The sequence below is a fragment of the Silene latifolia genome, chromosome 7 (assembly GCF_048544455.1).
Source record: "Silene latifolia isolate original U9 population chromosome 7, ASM4854445v1, whole genome shotgun sequence".
Classification (NCBI taxonomy): domain Eukaryota; kingdom Viridiplantae; phylum Streptophyta; class Magnoliopsida; order Caryophyllales; family Caryophyllaceae; genus Silene; species Silene latifolia.
Window position 1 is genome coordinate 127575070 of NC_133532.1, and position 20071 is coordinate 127595140.

Consider the following 20071-nt stretch of genomic DNA (forward strand, 5'->3'; position numbering starts at 1 on the left):
TGGTTTTGGGACGATCTGGTGTTGCCCCTCCCCCTCGCTCCCCCCACACCAGATCGGTCCCATTTCCGATTTTTAATGTCGGTCTGTTGTGTTTTTTGGTTGGTAGTGTTGCATGTCTGCCGATGGTCCTGGGGGTCTTGTTGGAATTTGGAGTCTTAGTGTTATGGTGTTTGTTGGGTATGTCGTGTCTTTCGTGGATGGCTTGTCGAGTCCGTCTGCTTCTTGGTTGGAGTGAGGTCATGGTTGTTGGGGTCCGTTCCTGTCTGTTTGAGGCGTGTTGGGTAGGGTGGATTTGGGGTTTCGATGGTGGCGTTGGTTGGGGTTTGAGGCGGTGATCTTCTCTTGTTTTGAATGGTTTATCTTTTTATTTTTCTGTCTTGCTTTTATCTTCTAATAATCTCCTTCTATAAGAGTCTTAGTCGTCTCTTTAGTGGTAAGCCAAGTCGCATTAATGGTGTTGGTGATGTGGTGCTTGTGTCTCAGGGGGTTCGTGTTACACATTGCATGTTGGTTTTCTCGGTCCGTTTGTCCTATGATCAATGGGTGCGATCTCTAAGGTGTAGGAGATTTATCTCCGTCGATGGCAGACTTCGTCTTGCTTTTCATCTTTTCTTTCTACGCTCTTTTCGCACGCAAGAGCGTAAGTACACCTTGTTATTGTCACTCTGTCGTTTGTATATATCGATGATATTTGGAGGTCTTCCGTGTTAATGAAGATGATATCAACATTCGTGGCCAATCTGCCGTTTTTAGCCGTCTACCATCGTTAATCTTGCTTATCTTAATGTTGTAACTTTACTTTTAAATAATAGTTATGTAATGTCTATGTATGACTTTGTAGTGCTAGATCTAGTAGTTGTCGTGTGTCTCATACTACCTAATCGAGTAGATTACTTTATATTTGGTTATAATAATGTAAGTTATTCACTTTCTGTAAAATAAAAAAAGATTTTATTTTGAATACCTTTAGTATTCGGTATATTTATGGTACATGGCTACTTATGGCAAAATATACTATAAATATAAAACCGTAAATATAAATCAATGAAGGAAAATTACTAGTCTAAAACCTACCAAATCTAGGAAAGTGGAATTACTACTCCGTCCGTATACGACTACTTGGCGGCAAAGTTCCTCTACTCCTACAAGGCTACAACCTACCAAATTAGGCAAATATAATATACAGTACAAAATATACAATTCCTCTAAAGATAAAAAGGATCTAGATTTCTTTAAATTAATATATTCCGTATTTTTTTTCGACAATTGTTATATTCCGTATTTATTGACATTATTATACGATAATTTCATATCCAGATTTTCAATCAAATCTCCTCACTCTCTCTCTAAATCAATACGGTAAGTTTCTTATATCTATTTACTATTTATATTTACCTTATTTACCTTTATTTATTGATGATCGTATGTTAAATTTTCATTGAAATCCAATTGGGGGCGTTGATTTGCAAAATTCAGGTTTTTAATCTTAGTTTTATTTGCATGAATCCTTTGTTTATTTGTTAATCACTTTTAATTACGTTATTGTGTTTTTGATTTTGATTATCCCCACAATTTGCGTGAGCCACGATGATGTATTATTGTCGTTGTTAGTGGCGGAGCCGGAATTCAAGTTTTTAAGTTTAGGGGCGTAATGGTAATGATATAAGGTACACTCGAAAAAAATTTCGGAAATTTTGAAGTTTAGGGGCGTAATGGTAATGATATAAGGTACACTCGAAAATTTTTCGGAAATTTTAATTAAAATTTCCGAAAATTTAATCCCCTAGCTCCACCATTGGTCGCTGTTGATGATCAAGTCATAGAAACTGTTTATAGTGAAAGAAAATTATGTTTATAAAATTTAAAGCATAAATAATGGGTAAAATGCGCAAGCTATTTGATCCGTCTTTAGCTATGTCCGTCTATAGCAAGACTAGCTGTTCCGATAATGATTTTGGTTATGTATTTCAATATTTCAGTGACAATGTCGATTGCTGTTGCGAGGAGAAGCCAATTAAACAATTACAGGCGAAAATTAGGAATTTTGGAATGTGAAATAGAGCACAACAGGGAAAATAACCTTGAAGTTTCGGCTAAGAAACGACAACGTATCTACAGAAAGAATGTAGATGTTTGTTACCGCACAGTAGAGATAGAGGACGATAGTACTGAAGAAGAATTGGAATTAGATGATGATACAGAAGATGAAGATTACCAGGTTTCAAGGCATGTGATGGTAACAACTGCGAGAGCGAGAGCTAAAGCTGCTGTGATAAAAGAGAGAAGCGAGGGAAGATCTAGGCATTCTGTATGTATGAACTCGACAAGTTCAAAGTCCATGTCTTCATCAGATTCTGATTCCCGGGATTCTGATTCTTCTTTGACATCTTGCTCTCCTGCCTCAATTCATTCAAATTCAACTGCTAGCTGTGATGGCAACAGTACTGCAATGTCGACAAAAACTGCACCTGTAAGGACTTGCCATAGATAATTATTCATTGATTTTGCAAGTTTTATGTAAGCTGTGTGTGTGTGTTTTGATGCTGTCTACCTAGCACCATGCTAATCAAATAATTAGAAGTTTTTTTTAGTTAATTGGGTATATGTTCGGGAAATAAGGCTTAAAATCATGCAGACCTCCCCTTTTTAGGCCTGTTGATGCTGTCTACCTAGCGCCACGCTACTCAAATAGTTAGGAAGTTTTTTTTAGTGAATTGGGTATATGTTCGGGAAATAAGGCTTAAAATCGTGCAGACCTCCCATTTTGGGTCTGGAACAAACGAAAAACCCATATCCTTGAGTGTCGTGAGGGACACAGTAGGGTTTGTAAGCAAAGAGTCGAAGCAGCATAGCCTAAACGTTCATTTATTCCCTTACTGATATTAGGCTAATCCTGTTATTAAGACATTTTTTTTTTCTTGAACAGGAGAAAGGGAAGAAGCATTTCACATGCCATCAATGTAAGAAAAATGATAGACCAGCTGTTGTCAAATGTCTGAAGTGCAATGACAAACTGTACTGTCTGAGATGTATCAGACAATGGTACACTACTATCCCTCGACCTAAATACTTTTGTATTCTCCGTTTAATTATACTGCTATTGTCCCCTATTAGTTTTTGTGTGACTTTCCTCATACTTGACTGGCGCTTTTTTGTTTCGTTTAGGTATCCTGAATGTTCTGAAGTGGATATTGCTAAAGCATGTCCTTTTTGCCAAAGAATATGCAATTGTAGTGTGTGCTTGCACACAAGCGGCGTAATAAAGGTAAGCTGGCTGGTAAAAAAATTCATTACTTCACTTCATATGCCAGAATTTCGTATTTTCTATCATTTTGGTATTGAGTATTTGTTTTACTGATCAGACATCAAAGAGAGACATCCCTCAACAAGAAAAGATTGCAGACCTCAAGTATCTAGTGGCCTCATTGTTTCCTTATGTAAGGCAAATTCGCCAAGAACAAGCTCATGAAATAAACATTGAGGCAAACATTCAAGGTATACTTCACTTTGTTCTACTGATTTTTCAACCTGAAAGTCAATTTTCTTTTCTATGTGCCTCACAGTTCGGGTTTTCTGACTTACTGTAGGTATTTCACTGGAAGAAAGTGACATTCCCGAGACCTCTTGCTTTGATGATGAGCGAATTTTCTGGTATGTCTTTCATTTAAGAAAAACAAGAGAAAATAGAAATTGGCTTTTTCATGCTTTTTGTGTCTTTCATTTTGTTTTCTGTACTAAATCGTCTTTCTTTTGTCTTTGTCAGCAATCAGTGTGCGACTTCTATTTTCGACATTCACAGAAGTTGTCAAAGCTGTGGCTATGAACTTTGCTTGGGTTGTTCTCAAGAAATCCGGGAAGGGAATCTTTTAGGAGGGCCTGAAGGCAGTTTACACACGTACTCGTTCAAGGGATATGATTACCTCCATGGTGATGATCCTTTACCTAGTTGCTCTTCCACGGGAAAATCACATAATGCCCATTCATACACTAAATGGGTAAGTAATAGTGATGGTGTTATTCCATGCCCCTCAAAGGACAGAGGAGGTTGTGGTAATGGAACATTGGACCTTCGGAGAATCCTTCCCAAAGGCTGGTGGAGTAGTTTAGAAATAAAAGCCGCATCACTGTCAAAAGATACAGATATCAGACAAACGACCACCTCACAAGGAAACTCAATCCACAATAACCTGTATAGCCCTTCTTCTAGCGATCTACTTGGACACGAGGCAATGACCCATTTCCGACAGCATTGGGCCAATGGTGAACCTATTATTGTGCGAGATTGTCTAGAACAAGCACCTGGATTGAGTTGGGAACCAATGGTCATGTGGCGAGCACTATGTGAAAATGCGGACTCCCAAATTAAAGCCGTTGATTGCCTAGCCAGTTGCGAGGTAACAATTTCCCTTTCATGCTGCAAAACTGTTTTTTGTTATTTTGTTCCATATTTTCTGTTTGATGCTTTTTACTCTGTATCAGTTAGAACACATGAAGCATGCAATTTGGATGTCAAACTTATGGAGATAGCCCTATTGGTATATAGTTAAGTATAACTCAGAGCCTTAGACATATTAGTCGCTAGGTTCGAGAACTTTGCCCTTATAGAGTACTGAACCCAATCCCTCTGTAAACAGCCTTTCACTTTGATCATGTCCAACTTTTTAAGGATCCGACTTCTTTTCAGCTTCTTCTTCCCTTTTCCCGAGTAACATTCCTTTTACACTTTGAAGGTTATGGATCCCTCATTTTATCCATCAGTTGCTCATCGTCGTGACACAATGTTTGATGTAGGAACAATAGATTGTGGTTGGAGGAATATTAGATGTTTTTCCGGCGGTTTCAAGAGACTCACCATTCTAGGTTAAGCTCCTATGTTCAAACTAACCACGTTTTTTCTTCTAACGTTTTGCAGAAGCCAGTTGTAAGTATCACATTCCAGTATCTTTGACCCATAACCTTGTTGGTCCATGAATCACTTAGGGTAAAGGTAAGAATGAAAGGGTTGAGCGCCATGATTATGGACGAATAATAAGATCTCTCATATGAGACCTCTTATTATATGTTTACGGACATACCTAGGAGGTTTTGACATAAAACGAGTGTTTTAGGTCGTATGATCATCATCGACATTGAAACCTCACCCTTTTATCGTAAAACTCCATAGTCTTGGCCATAATCTTATGGATATATGTCCACCCCTCCAGGTAAGAGTGAGATGAACATAACGGTGATATTTGGCGGCTAGATTTATGGTAAAACAATTGTGGAGGTAATTGTGATCACATTTTGGAGGTAATTGTGATCACATTTTGAGGCGGATGGATTTATGGTACAACATTGAATGTCACATGAACGCGGAGATGCACATGAGAATCATCCAAGAATGTTGCCTAACACGATAGCAAGTCTTGCTTGGTATCCGTCTTAAATCTTAAAACGAGTCAAATACTACCACATGACATTTTCTAAGTATTTTCCCATGCGATTTGGTATGTATTTGACTCGTCTTAAGGTTTAAGACGAATACCTCCGTCTTAAACAAGAATTTGTGCAAAGAAGATAAGTGGCAAAAAAATGAGGGCTTAAGCTGGTCAATTTTTGGCAAATGGAGTGACCTCGACCTCAAGGATAAGCGGATTGGAAGACAAAAATTTGTCGAAAAAGACCAACAAACTTGGACCCGGCCTTAGAACATGCACACATGAGATGGGTAAAGATCTACCACTAATAAATAACACGAATCAAGATGACACTTCTTCCGTCCCGATCATTTTTTTACATTTTTGACTAAGACACCTAAAAAAAAACATGAAAAACAATTACTCCTTCCATCCCGACCACTTGTTTACCTTTGGTTTTGGCACAAAGACCAAAAGGAGGAGGAGACCATTTGTGAGTGTTGTTAATGGATGACAAGTGGACAATTGTGCAATTGGATGATTAGTTTACTCATAAAAAGCATCCTCGTTATAGAAAGATAAACAAATGAATAAGATACCCTTATATGGATTAGCTAAACAAATGATAGTGACGGCATTTTGGGTTAGTACTTCCAAAGTACGGGTGTTGGCCTGAATTTCGACGTTGTCGGCATACTGCTTAGCGAATTTAACGACAACTTCATCCCAGATAGTGATGCTTTTCGGGTCAAGGCAGTAGTACCATTGACGAGGAATTGGTTCCAAAGAGGAAGGGAAAATCCTGGTAAAAGCAGTAGTACCATTGACGAGGAATTGGTTCCAAAGAGGAAGGGAAAATCCTGGTAAAGAGTTCTTGCTTGACCCCCTTAATCGACATATAATCTTTGAAGGCCCGGATATGGCTAAGCGGATCTTCGACCCCTTTGAACTTGGCACATCGGTCAAAGTGAAGTTATGAGTTCATTTGTCCGCAAATACTCTATTTCTTAATTATTTTCAAAATTGTAAGATTTAAGACATACTGAAAACACTTATTTCAGAGTAATTACGATGTAGATGTTATGTTACGACCCTGTTCTTTTGGACTTCTAAAAACTGAACATGAGCTAACTGAAATTTGATCTTTTGGACTTTTAAAAGCTGAACTGAAATTTGACTTTGAACTTTGAGCTGAATTGAACTTATTTATAGGAGTTGAACTAAACAATTTTCGAAATTAATCGAATCGAATCAACTTATAAAAACTAAATCAACTGACTTTGTTCAAAGTCAATGCGAAGCATTTTAGTGCGGGAGTGAGGGCCATTTATGTACTACTTGAAAGTATTTTTTAAAACAAGTACACAATGAAAAACGAGGACAAAAGGAGTATACTTAATCAAACAATAAAAATACATAAAAGTAATATGAAAAAGTTTCTGTCAGTTGGCCTCCATTTAGACCAGTGGTGATCAAATGCAGGCTTGGGCCAGACGCAGGCCCAGCTAACTAGATTTTTTGGCCTACGGACATGGGGATGATCGGGTGCGAGTTTTGGACACGTTTATGGCCCTGTTTTGTGAATTTTGGAAAATACATTATCCAAGCCTACTTTCTAGATGGGCCAGGTTCAATGGTGATCCCATCCATTTTGGACCAACTCCACTCCATTTCCATTTTTCTTCACCAAAAATCACCACGATCGATTTCAACAAAGTTTCACTTAGATTCTCGTCCCGAGTCGATGAGACACCCTGATCCATATCCAATCCAAATCCATATAAGGGTGTCTCATTCATTTGTTTACCTATATAAATGTCAACTTTGATTGCTTTTATACAGTTGTTAAAACAATGTCACTTAATGCAGGTTGAAGTAAGTACTCGGGAATTCTTCAAAGGATACAAAGACGGTCGAAGTTACCCAAATTTATGGCCGGAGATGCTCAAGTTGAAAGATTGGCCTCCATCCGACACCTTTGAAAATCTTCTGCCAAGACATTGTGACGAGTATATCAGTGCACTGCCGTTTCAGGAGTTCACAGACCCGAGGCATGGAATTCTGAACCTCGGTACTATGCTGCCTTCTACCTTCCTCAAACCTGACTTGGGTCCGAAGACATACATTGCCTATGGAGTTAGGCAGGAGCTTGGTCGAGGAGATTCCGTCACGAAGCTTCACTGTGACATGTCTGATGCTGTATGTCGTCTTCTTATCTTTTACTACTGTGTTGGTCATTTTTCGGATACAAAAAACCAACCTAAAAAAATCCAAACTTTGGAAACAAATTCTTAGTAAGCATGACTCGGAAATATTGCAAATAACCTAATCCGTAACACCCTTGACCTAAAAGTGATACGAATCAACCCAAATTTATCAGTTGTTAATTTCTCGGTCTTTTTTATTAATTCAGGTAAATATCTTGATGCATACTGGTGATGTTTCCTTGAGCAACGATCAGAACTCAGCAATTGCCACGCTTAAAAGGAAACACAAAGCTCAAGATCGAAGGGAACTGCACTGCCAACATATCAACAATGATGTGGAGTGTAATGATCGCGATCAAGATTATGGTGCTTCGACAGAGGGTGCTGCGCTCTGGGACATTTTCCGGCGAGAAGATATACCAAAGTTAGAGGCTTATCTTCGAAAACACTCTAAGGAGTTCAGAAACACTTATTGTTGCCCGGTTGAGCAGGTAGCTTTGACTTCGACCCAGGAGACGCAATTCTCTTCAATCTTGAACTTTGTGTTTTCTTTTTGGTACAACCACATAATTTGATCACTTGCTAACGACACCATCAATAATGCTCTCAAGTTTCTAGCTGCGTTATTTGGACATTCACACGTATCGAGTAGTTCTGAACACGACTGAGTAACATACCTCGCAAATATTTACTTGGTGTTAACATTTCTGCTTTGTTCAATGGCCCAGGTCGTTCATCCCATCCATGATCAATCCTTTTACCTGACTCGAGAGCACAAGCAAAAGCTTAAGAAAGAATTTGGTGTTGAACCATGGAGCTTTGAGCAGAAGCTGGGGGAGGCAGTTTTTATACCAGCTGGCTGTCCGCACCAAGTTCGCAATCTTAAGGTAAAACCATCTTATAAGATCTCATTTATATCGTACAAGTGTACAACAACCAATGATAGCACACTCTGCAATTGCGAACGAATTTATGATTCCACATTATGCACATTGATCATCAATGACTGATCTAACCCATGATCAGTTAATCGGCAAGGGGTTGTTCTAGCTTAACCAGAGGTCTCGTGTTCGAGCCATGGGAATGCAGCAGTGTTAAAACTCATGAGGGAGCTTTACCGCCTTAGTGGTCCTACCCGGCTCGTATCCGGATTAAACCGGATGGTTTACACCAAAAAATCAATGACTGATCTAATGATTGTACATTTTGCATGCAGTCTTGTACGAAGGTGGCCGTGGATTTTGTTTCCCCCGAAAACATCAAAGAATGCCTTCGATTGACAGAGGAGTTCCGAAGACTTCCAAAGTTCCACAAAGCTCGAGAAGACAAACTCGAGGTATGAATTGAAAATAATCCCTCTTTTGCATTTCTAACCTACCTCATTAATACCGTTTTCAAGTAGCAAAGCATAACAACCTTTATATATATTCACCAGATTAAGAAGATGATTATACATGGAATCAGCCAGGCGATCAAACAACTGGACGAGCTAATGTCGAATGAAGAACTTGGATGATTCTTTCTAACCTCATTAATAATGGTTGTAACTCGTATAACAAATAAACATCAATTGTACATAGAAACCTTCACGGTGAATATCAAATTAATGAAGCAATTTTTTCCGTCACAACTCACAAGTACTCTTTTGACGTTATTTGCTTAGTTTTGTCGACGATTCCTCTTCAACTCTTACTTTTTTACGTCAGAGATTTCCCGATAAGCTTATCATGAGACCGCCACATATAAAGATTAGTGCAATTATACAAGTCCCTTACTAGATGACTTGATAATAAAATGTGGCCTTAACAAAATTGTAGTTATAGTTCCAAGGGGCTGGGTAATGCAGTTTTATGCAATTTATTTTGCACAAATTCTCATTTAAGACGGGTATCCATTCGTCTTAACCTTAAGACGGGTTAAATATCACACATAAGACAAAAACAAAATGTACACAGATTAGCAAAAGGTTTGTCTCATGGTCTCCCAACAATTACATGGCCCACGTATTTTTTTTTCCTCTTTACGCTTAATTTTTCCAGCTTTTCTTAAATACTTTATTTTTCTCTATGTTACCTTTGATATGGGTTGGAGATGCTAAAAAATGTGATCTGAAAAGTTAAGCTAGTAGGATTGTTACTTAACATTAGAGATGCTCTAATAAAATTGGGATGGAGGAAAAACAAAATACCAGGAATGTGTCCTTGTAACTTTCATTATTCTTAATGACTTGCATAAATGGAGAGAATGATTCCTTCCTCACCTCCCATTCTACCCTTCACAACCACCACTATCCACCAATTTTCTTTTATTTCTTTTTTCAAGCGAGTTCAAAAGTGTTTTTGAAAGAGAGTAGAGTTTTGAACCTAGTTGTAAGCGAGTATAAGATTTTTGGGGGTTGAATTGAAGTTATAATTCATCGCAAAGTATTAGACTAACACAAAATCTCATTTAAGATGGAAGAATTTGTCTTAAGCTTAAGACGGGTCAAATACTAACCACAAATAACACTATACTTTCAGTGGTACAATAACATCATACAACCAAGTTATATCTTATCGAGCTTATTGTGTAGTTTTTTTGAGCTTTCCTAAAGTTGATTTTTTTTTTATGTTTTAAGTGAGTGCGTTTAGAAATTTTATGGTATAGCTCGACTTTTTTAAAACAAAACTCGAAAATTTTATTATATAGCTCGGGTTCTAGAGCATACAACTGGGTACAACTGGTTGTAAGATCTATTAACTGAATAGTAACCCACTTGTATAGATAAGACAAATATCTTGTTATTTCCTAGGCATATCATTTTTGTCTTATTTAAAGTATTTGATCCGTTTTAACTTTAAAACTAATATATCCGTTTTAAAAGAGACAATTTGCCTCATTGAAGACGGATATTATGCGTCACAAACTTAAGACGGATAATGCCCTCTCATAATATCACAAGTGGGAGGGTAAGTTGGGTGATTCATTTAATTCTCACTTGATTTGCCACTTGCATATTGTGAGAGGGATACTATCCGTCTTCAGCATATGACGGATAATGTCCGTACTCAATGAGAATTTGTGTAAAAGAGAATAGTTGATGAATTAAGCATGACATATTCTACATATTACCCCTACGTTTTTTGATTTTCTAAGGAGTACCCCTAATTTTCAATTAAAAAACTTTGACCGCCTATAATTCATAGTCAGGAGTTCAGAACGCGCCGATTTTTTATTTATTTCAAATTTATCGTCTTTTCAAGAGCTTCGATTTGAAAAAAATATTGCCACTTTTTGAACTTGTAGCAAGAGTTATGGTCGGTCAAACGCTTTTAACAAAATAAACTTTGACCGACTATATCTCGTGCTTACGAGTTCATAATGTAACGATTTTTTTTTTCAAATTGATCGTCTTTACGAGATCTTTAGTTTGAGAAAAACAAATTGCCGTCTTCAAAGTTCATAACCAAGAATTATAAACGATTAAAAACTTTTAACTAAAAAAGAAAGATACACCATAGAATATGGAAAAATATAAGAGTACCATGCATCAAATCCATTCAATCAATTACAGGTGACCCAACCAAAACCTCATAGAAATTCAATCAACTTCTAATATATGCCAACTCATATGAGTAATTACTCGCCTGTCCCCATCAATTGTTATCTATTTAATTTTTTTTAGGATTTCAAACAAAACACTATTGATTAGGATGGATGGAGAAAATATCTAGATAATCAGTAGCAGAACCAGGATTTGATATGATCAAATTAAATAAATTGAGTTAATAACTCAATAATATAACAAAGTTACTTGAAAAAGTTAAATTTTTTTAACTTACATGTAATCTTCATTGTTCAAGAGGGCGGCCATCCCTACTAACCTCTCGTTCCACCACTACATAGACAATAAAAGAGAGCACTTGAGAACATTGTGTATTGATTGACTTGAATAATTACAATGATATAGAAGGGTTATTTATACTAATACAAGACTCTAGTTTCCTAATCTTAGATTAATCTAATACAATTATTCATAATAAGAATACAATTATTCACAATAGGAATAAAAAAGTATTATAGACATATGAAAAGTTTATTAACAACGAAACTGGGAAAGAGTCTTTGAGGCGATTCATGAAATACTTTCAATAGAACCACATGAGAAAGAAAAATTCAAACTAATATCCATCATATCATATAATCCCTCCTATTCAACAAGTTCTTTACGTTTTTATTATTTTGTGAGAAGTATTTGTTATACATAAAGTATGACTAGTAGCGAAATAACATAACATGTCTCGGACAAATTAGCTTATGTATTATAAAGTAAATAATATAATTGTAATTACGATAAATAGTTATGAAATAGTGAAAGGAGAGAGCTTATCTAGATAAGAAGGAGGTTGTGACGTGACTTGAGGTCACTGTCCTAAAGTCAAATATGCTTTGTCTGCTACACACGGCCTCAATGGCATTCGACCCCAGTATTAACACAACCGCTGCGACTTTGGTGTAGGCAAAGACGCAGATGAGAACAACCAAGATCGTTGCCAAAACCTCAAAGAATATTTCTTAAGAATGTATGGAAGAAGAATGATTTTTGTTGTGTCTCAAACTGAAGGAGAAGGCTTGTTTATATAGGCTTAAAAGACTTAAGAATTAACGAAATTATATTTTGGAAAAAAGAAGGCATGGTAAACCGGGCAATCAGTTTGGATGACCACAACAATCAATTCCGTAGACTGCGCCAATCAGTCTCAGAAATTGACCTTTGAAAACATTAAAAAATGTTCCAAAAAACAACTTAACTAGTATTTTTCCAATGTGAGACAAAAAGACTATTAGAACTATTATTTCAACAGTATTTTCATGAAACGTAAAGAATGTTGAATAAGAGGAGGGTGAAACAAAATCAACAACAATTAAGTCTTAATATCAACATAAAACGCGATTGATTAACATGAATCATCATTCGAATTCGTTTAATATAAATTAAAAACAAAATTTCACCTAAACTTTGGAGAAAAAAATTACCAAGCATCAAAGTTTCTTGAAAACATGTGTTTACTAAAATTGAATAGATCTAATTGTTTGTAATTAAGTATTTGAGAGAAAAGGGAGGCTAACAAACTTTCTTTTTCCCCTTCAATGTCTCATCACCTTATATACTTCCAAGAAGAGGTTAGGGTTATTATTCTCTTAAATAAAGACAAAAACACCCTTATAAGTAATGACGTGGCTTAATAAACGTGTGTAACCTAGTTGTACTTTTGGTCTTCTTCCCATGATGTAAAAGTCGGTTACGCAAGGAATAAATTAGGGGCATATATATCGTTTATCAAAGGAAAGGAATCTTGACCAAATCGCAAACGAGTTAAATATATACCACTTCTATATTGTGTATAAATATAAGAATGCATATAGATTAGATTTTGGAAAAAAATAATATATTTATCTTATATATAAATTAAGGATTTTCTAACATGTGCCCTTAGGACACGTGATAATAAGTATAAATATAAGAATGCATATAGATTAGAATTTGGAAAAAATAATATATTTATCTTATATATATATTACGGATTTTCTAACATGTGCCCTTAGGACACATGATAATAAGCTAATTAGGGAAGGTTTGATGAGAATATATCATGACAAATTAGAGATAAAACTCATATTTACCATAATTAGTGATATAATGTTGAAAATCTTTCCATACTTAACTTATTATCATGTGCCCTAAGGGCACATGTTAGAAAAACTCATATATATATATGAGTTTTAAACTTACCATATATGGATTTAATGAAAATATGTTGTTAAACTTACCATATATGGGTTATTAATGTGTGTCCTTATGACACACGTTAGAAAAACTCATATATATGTAATTAGTATGATATTTAACCGGTTTTATATTTGAAGAATAGTGCCCTTATAAATGGGAATTTGTGAAAGAAGATTGCGACATCTCTTGGTATCTTGACTTCTTGTGATAGAGTCGTGTCAACCATGGAAGCATGCTCTTAGACTTGCTAATGTACCGATTTTGATCATGTTAACACAAAATTGAGGATGGTTCGCAAATGCTATAGATGAGGCAAGATTCCATCTTGAAACACAATCGACGATTCAAAGTTTAAATTTCAAGGTAATAAATTCTCTCTCATCTCTTCCATTAAAGTTATACTTGTAGAATACGGTAAATTGGACACGAGAATCATATCAACGACATCAACAAGACTAACACCAACCAATCGAAACATTTGTGTTATTGAGCGACGAGAGCAAGATGCATTATTTAAAGGTGTTTTTGCACACTCTTAAGTCCGAATTCAATTGCAAGTATATTAATTAATGAAATTAACATACTAAATAAGATGAATCACATACCTCTTAGCGCAGCGGAATAATAACTATATAATAAGAAGTATATGTTGTTGTAGAAATCGAAAACCTAAACGAATAATTATCATCTCAGATGTGATGCCTTTACTGGAATCCATACATGAGCCTCGTTATAAGAAATGAGAGACACAAGGTTATTTCCTTAACCCTAACCTAAGCGAAGGTGATTAGGTGAGTCTAATTAGTATTAGAGCTCGATTAGTATATAATTGTAAGTTTGACTTATAATTACACTAATTCCGTATCTTTAGTATGTGACTCAATAGACTCACTTAAAGTTATCATTTAAGTGTCGAATCTACATTAATCTCTTCCGAGGCATATCGAGTCATAGACTCAAACGAGATAATTCTTAAAGAACCGTGGATATAACTCTTTCAACACTTCCAACACAATATTTTTTTTACAACAATGAACTTTCACAAATAAAACAAGACTACAGAATATCTGATTACATAGGGACCAGTTACAAGACAAACGCTATTCAATTAGTTTATATCTTCTTTGACAGTTTTAAGATGTGTCATAAATTTCAGGTGCTTACATTGACTAGAAATATGCGCTTACAAGTTGGAAGTGCACACACTAATAATGTAGATGAGATAAGGAGATTCTTTAAGTGGATTCTTGAAATTGTAGACGGGTTGGCCGAGGGTCTAAATGATGGTGATGGTGAGGTTGACATAGAGTTCCCTGACGATTTATTACTTATTCAGTACGTGACAGATACCATTGCCTCCTTAGTAGCTATCACTTATCCCGCTCTTTAAAACCGGTTGTGGGACCCAAATTATCTTCAAGAAAGGGCGATTCTTGCACCCACTCACGAAATAGTTGAAGATGTAAATGATTCTGTGTTATCTCTTACTAGTATAGATCCCGCGCTAATGCGCGATTTTTAGATAAAATATTAAAGAAAATAACAATTATACAACTGATATTTAACTCAATTTAAAATTTAATTGTAAAATTTCTTATTATTAATGTTTTTTATTAATCGGTGGAAAAGGAAAAGTTCAGTATAATGAAAGCCCAATTAAAAATATGATATAATAAAAGTTCAATTTTAGCCAAATTCATCTAGACGGAAAAATTTTGGAGATCTCTTATTCTTTTAGTATAAGGGGGATTGATGAGCAAGCGAGAATTTACTTAAGCTCTGATGAGGTCAGTAGAGATGACCCAACTATAGGTGAGCCTGACCTACTCCACAGAATTCTTGAGCATTATTAAATGTTTTGGCCTCCCTAACCATGACTTAAGATTGAAAGTCGTATCTATGGTTATGCTGCTTAGAAATATTGATCAATTGTGTGGGTTATGCAATGGTATCAGATTAATATATAGTTGCAGATTAAGGGAGACGCGTAATTAGCTCTACAATTTTTACTGGTAGACATAAAGGCGATAGAGTGCACATTGCCCGCATTACACTTACACCTTCAGATTCCAGTAAATTTCCAGTTTGCTTCAGTAGAAGGCAATTTTCCATTGTTGTTTGTTTTGCGATGATAATAAACAAAGCCAGGGCGAGTCCTTATCTCAAGTGAGCATTTATTTTCCAAGACCGGTCTCTAGTCATGGACAACTTTAATTTATGTCGCGATTTCCGGGGTTACAAGCAAACAAGGCCAAAGCTATTAATTTGCGACAGTAACAAGCGTACACCGAATATTACAACCAGCATATAGTTTACGATGAAATTTTTGAGTATTTGTAAAGTTTAGATTACTTATACATTTGTTGGATAATTTGCATCGTATAGTAGTGTTTAGCAACTTAAATTATATGTATGTCGAATATTCAATTGTGGACTTTTATGTATTGTCACGGGATTGCAAAATTAATCACGCTCGTTTATATGCTTCCGTATCTAATGATAGCGATTGTTATTACGACCCCTGCATTTTTAGCACGGGTTTAACACTAGTATGTATTGCTTCCGAGTTTCATTATAAATTTTAAGCTCAATATTTATATAAAGAGGCTAAAAAAACTTTACAATAAAACTGATAAACAATACACTTAGGGGGCGTTTGGTTAGAGAAAGGGTAAGGGAAAGGAAATTAGAAAGGGTAAGAGGGGGAAAGGTAAGGTATTACCTAAAACTTAACTAGTTGTTTGGTTACATCAAGAAAATGAAGTGTGGTGGGTTGTGGTTTGTTTTGGTGTACGGGTGGTGGTTTAGGTGGGGTGCATGGTGGTGGTGGTGATGGTGGTGGCGGCGTGTTGGTAGTGGTGGCAGTGGGGTGGCTATGGTGGTGGTAATGGTGGTGGTGGCGTCATGGTGGTTATTGAGGTGGTGTTACGGTGGTGGTTTATGTGGGGTGGCTGTGGCGGTGGTTTAGGTAGGGTGGTTGTGGTGGTGGTGGCGGTGGCGTCATGGTGGTGGTGGTGGTAGTGGGGTGGCTATGGTGGTTGTGATGGTGGTGGTTGCGTTATGGTGGCTGTGGCGGTGGTGTTGTGGTGGTGGTTTATGTGGGGTGGATGTGGTGGTGGTTTTGGTGGTGGTGGTGGCGATGGGGTCTTGTTGGTGACGGGTGTAGTGGACTGGTGGGAGTCGTAAGTGTGGTGGTAGGTAAATAAAGTGGTTGAAGGGTAACAAGGGTAATGAAATCTCATACATTGGGGGGTGGGGGGTAAGGAATTAGATGGATTGAGTGGTAAGGAAGGGAATTGCATTCTCTTTGTTTGTGTCAAACAAACACCAACAAAGGGAATTAATAACTTTGTTTCTCTTTCCCTTTCTTATAGACCTCCAACCAAACGCCCCCTTATTCTCAAAACTCTATTATACATAAAGTCGGAAGTATATACCACTAATAGTTGTAATACAACTGGTGGTATAATCCACCTACAGTTAACTTTGAGTCATGAGCCAAAGGGTACATATGCCTCTGATCGAACAATAAATCTATGAGCCTTGGGGACCGACGTAAGGGGTGAATGACCCACACAATCTAGGATTTTATATACCTCTGTCTTAACCATAATTAAAGTTCTTCCATCTAAACATTAGTTTATTACCAACGTTTTTTTTTAACTTGTAATCTAAGAGTACACATTGATATAAGCTAGAATTAAGAAAGACGGTTAAGAATATATTCTAAAAAATTGATGTACAAACTCATATTTACCTTAATTAGTGATATATTTTCGTAGGTATACTTTGTGTATCATAAAAGAATTGTTCACATTTTAACACGAACTCCGCAACAATGACTTGTATAAAAATGGAACACTTCTCATCAATGAACGATCAAGTTTATTCATACATCATGCTACTATAACAAATACAAAGTATGAATTTAATTTTGCAATCCATATCATAAGATTGCAACAATTATGTTCTCAAATTAAAAGAATACAAGAAGTATACTTTGTTATATGCAATAAAAAAACAATTTAATCAAATTACAGTCTTTATGGACCGTCGTATAAGAATATAATCATATTTGCGATTGGACGATGATAGGGTGCCGCCGCGGTTGCCTAAGCATAGCTACACATGCCATTGTAGCAAAGACTCCCACTTTTGCATTTGTTATGACAACTTCCACAATTCTTCTTATCATGCAAAAGATTAATACATTTCCCATTGCAACAAATTTCAGGATACTTACATTTTAATCCACACATTCCACAATTAAGATTGTCACTCTTCACATTGACACATTTCTTCTTGCAACAATCTTGACCCGGGCTACCTTTAACATGGCATACCCTAGGAAACTTGTCACATGTCAATTGACCTCGTGGCGGCCCCGCCTTGAACGGGTTTCGACCATATGGGAAGTGTTTCTTAGGACCTAAGAAAGGACTCGACCACCGTATACGGGGGGAGCTCGAGTTTCTCGAGATTCATTAGGGTTAGGGTTAGGGACATTGTCTTGTTTGGCTTGGGTTGAGGAATGTGCCACTAAGAAAGCAATGGCGACCGCGAAAACAAATGTAAATGTAAGAGTATTCATATTGTAACTTGTAATAAGTTTTATGATATGTATTTGTGGTTTAGTTTGAAACGGTTGATTGTAGAAGAAAGGATTGTAAATGTATATATATAGGCAAGAAATATAGTGTATTTGTGATTGTGAATGTCTAGATTGTATGTTTAGAGGATAGATTTCAAAGGGTTTAGGCGGGTTGAGCATAGTGGGATGGTCTACGGCAAGTTGCCTTAGTAAACCAAACTTAAATTAGGCTATGTTTGGTTTGCAAGAAAACGTTCTTTGAAAAAAAAAATCTATATGGAGAATTGTTCGATTTAGGTAGAGGAACAATAATATTGGGAAAATGTGTGCATAAAATGTTTTTCACTACTAGACTTATTTTCCTAATCCAACAGACGAAATTTCAATTTCTCGATGGCCGGAAAATAAGATAAGGTTATATTGAGAATTTAAAGCCATGTTTTTCGTCCAAATTAGCTGAATTGAAATGAACGAAGCTGAGTTGAACCTAGACTACTGGCCTCGTTCTTTTCTGCTAAAAAGAGATGAATTGAACTAAATTGAAGTGAAGAAAATGTTAATTTATGAAAAGATGAGCTGAACTGAATGAAACCGAACTTAACTTAACTGAATAGAGCTGGGTTGAACTAAAATGGACTGAAATTAGGTCAAAAGAACAGGTCTAATATAATTGAGCTGAGTTAAACTGAACTAAAGTAAGATGAAATTAAGTTAGAAAGAACGACAAGGTTTGAACTTTCCTATATCGCGTCTTACTTCTTACTCTAATATGCAATAGTTTTTTTTTCCTTAGTACACATGATCATTTTTTTTTAATTACATATAAAGGATAATATCGAAATTCATACATATACTATAAGCTAAATCTCGTCCATTCTATTATTAACTTTAAATACATGTAAAGGATAATATCGAAGTATATGTCACGATCCGACTAAAGTGATGGCCAAGTCGGATAATGTATGTCAATTATACTTTACAAAGTATGATGAAAATATGATATGACTAAAAAAGAAATCCAATTAAATTAAAGCAAAAGCACGAGTTGTATAATGTCAACGAATTAGGATAATATTTTCCCGTACGCAAATGTACAAGGTCAAACATACGTGGAGCTATGTAGGTACCTTCTTCATAGATGGTCCAATGGCAAAATACCTAACTAAGATATTTAATCTTTCATCGTCTTCGTACTTCATATTATAGTTATAGAAGCACTCACTAGTTTCAAGTTTGAAGGCTGAATTAATATGAATGTATGATGTATTAGTCTATTATCATGCCATACTTTTCATTTAATGACCACCAATTAACTTACGTAAGTCTTCAAATTTCCTAAGTATGTATTATTGATTTTTCGTTCGATTATTCGATGATAAGTGGATAAAATTAGTGTGGAGGAACAAATTGTCCTATCAAAAGCATTTCTAAAATAAAAAGGTAAACAATTGATTGAGACACTCTAAAATGTAATATGTAAACAACTGACTAAGTGACAAGGACGGAGGGGAGTACTTTTCATGAGAGAAAAAAAATAACCATTTAAAACAAATGTGTGAGAATGAAATGACGGATACAATTAAAGATGGAAGTGGACACGAGGGCCATTGGGTTAGCATTCCCCGGCAGCACGACACCTCAACATACGCAAAAATAAGGTTAAAATGATGGGTTTGCATGGGCACGCCCAATCACGACACGGAACGACGCGGCACGCCATGAGCCGTGCATGGGCCGCCATTTCCATTTCACATGCACGACACGACGCGAAACCCTCCTAATCGTGCATGAGTCGTGCCATTTTCTTCTCCTAGCAAAGTGGGCTGGCACAAGACACGACACGACACGAAACCCTCCTAATCGTGCATGAGTCGTGCCGTTTTCTTCTCATAGCACGGTGAGCTGGCACGACCCACTTCCATCTTTAGATACAGTGTAGTTCTTTTGCTATGCTTATTTAACCGAGTATGACACTTTTTCAAACACGGTTTTCCGGGATTCCAGGGTCCCGGAACAATATTCTCCAGAAATCACACAGAAAGTTCTTCGGGTCAGATATGTAGGCCACGCAAAATTTGAGTAGCAACGGAAGACATTTGGGGGT

At 36.4% G+C, this 20071-nt stretch overlaps 2 protein-coding genes across 2 annotated transcripts; one reads left to right on the top strand and one right to left on the bottom strand.

Moving 5' to 3' along the window:
• Positions 1-1111: 1111 nt before the first annotated feature.
• Positions 1112-9775, top strand: LOC141593096 (lysine-specific demethylase JMJ26-like). Its single transcript, XM_074414048.1, has 12 exons — positions 1112-1359; positions 1980-2470; positions 2927-3042; positions 3166-3265; positions 3363-3495; positions 3588-3651; positions 3764-4394; positions 7269-7598; positions 7813-8097; positions 8335-8493; positions 8823-8942; positions 9042-9775. The coding sequence occupies exons 2-12, from the start codon at positions 1985-1987 to the stop codon at positions 9120-9122; spliced, it is 2505 nt and encodes an 834-aa protein (XP_074270149.1). The 5' UTR covers positions 1112-1359; positions 1980-1984; the 3' UTR covers positions 9123-9775.
• A 7713-nt stretch (positions 9776-17488) lies between these two features.
• Positions 17489-19166, bottom strand: LOC141590800 (uncharacterized). Its single transcript, XM_074411358.1, has 2 exons — positions 19095-19166; positions 17489-17764 (listed from the first exon to the last, which is right to left on the bottom strand). The coding sequence occupies exons 1-2, from the start codon at positions 19164-19166 to the stop codon at positions 17489-17491; spliced, it is 348 nt and encodes a 115-aa protein (XP_074267459.1).
• Between the last annotated feature and the right edge of the window lie 905 nt (positions 19167-20071).

Bases quoted from the DNA above. Each gene is read 5' to 3' on its own strand.
- LOC141593096 (XM_074414048.1), top strand. From the start codon at position 1,985: ATGTCGATTGCTGTTGCGAGGAGAAGCCAATTAAACAATTACAGGCGA. The intron at 4,395-7,268 runs GTAACAATTTCC...CACTTAATGCAG, and splicing joins ATTGCCTAGCCAGTTGCGAG to GTTGAAGTAAGTACTCGGGA. The intron at 7,599-7,812 runs GTATGTCGTCTT...TTATTAATTCAG, and splicing joins ACTGTGACATGTCTGATGCT to GTAAATATCTTGATGCATAC.
- LOC141590800 (XM_074411358.1), bottom strand. From the start codon at position 19,166: ATGAAGTACGAAGACGATGAAAGATTAAATATCTTAGTTAGGTATTTT. The intron at 17,765-19,094 runs GTACCTACATAG...AACCCGTTCAAG, and splicing joins TTGGACCATCTATGAAGAAG to GCGGGGCCGCCACGAGGTCA.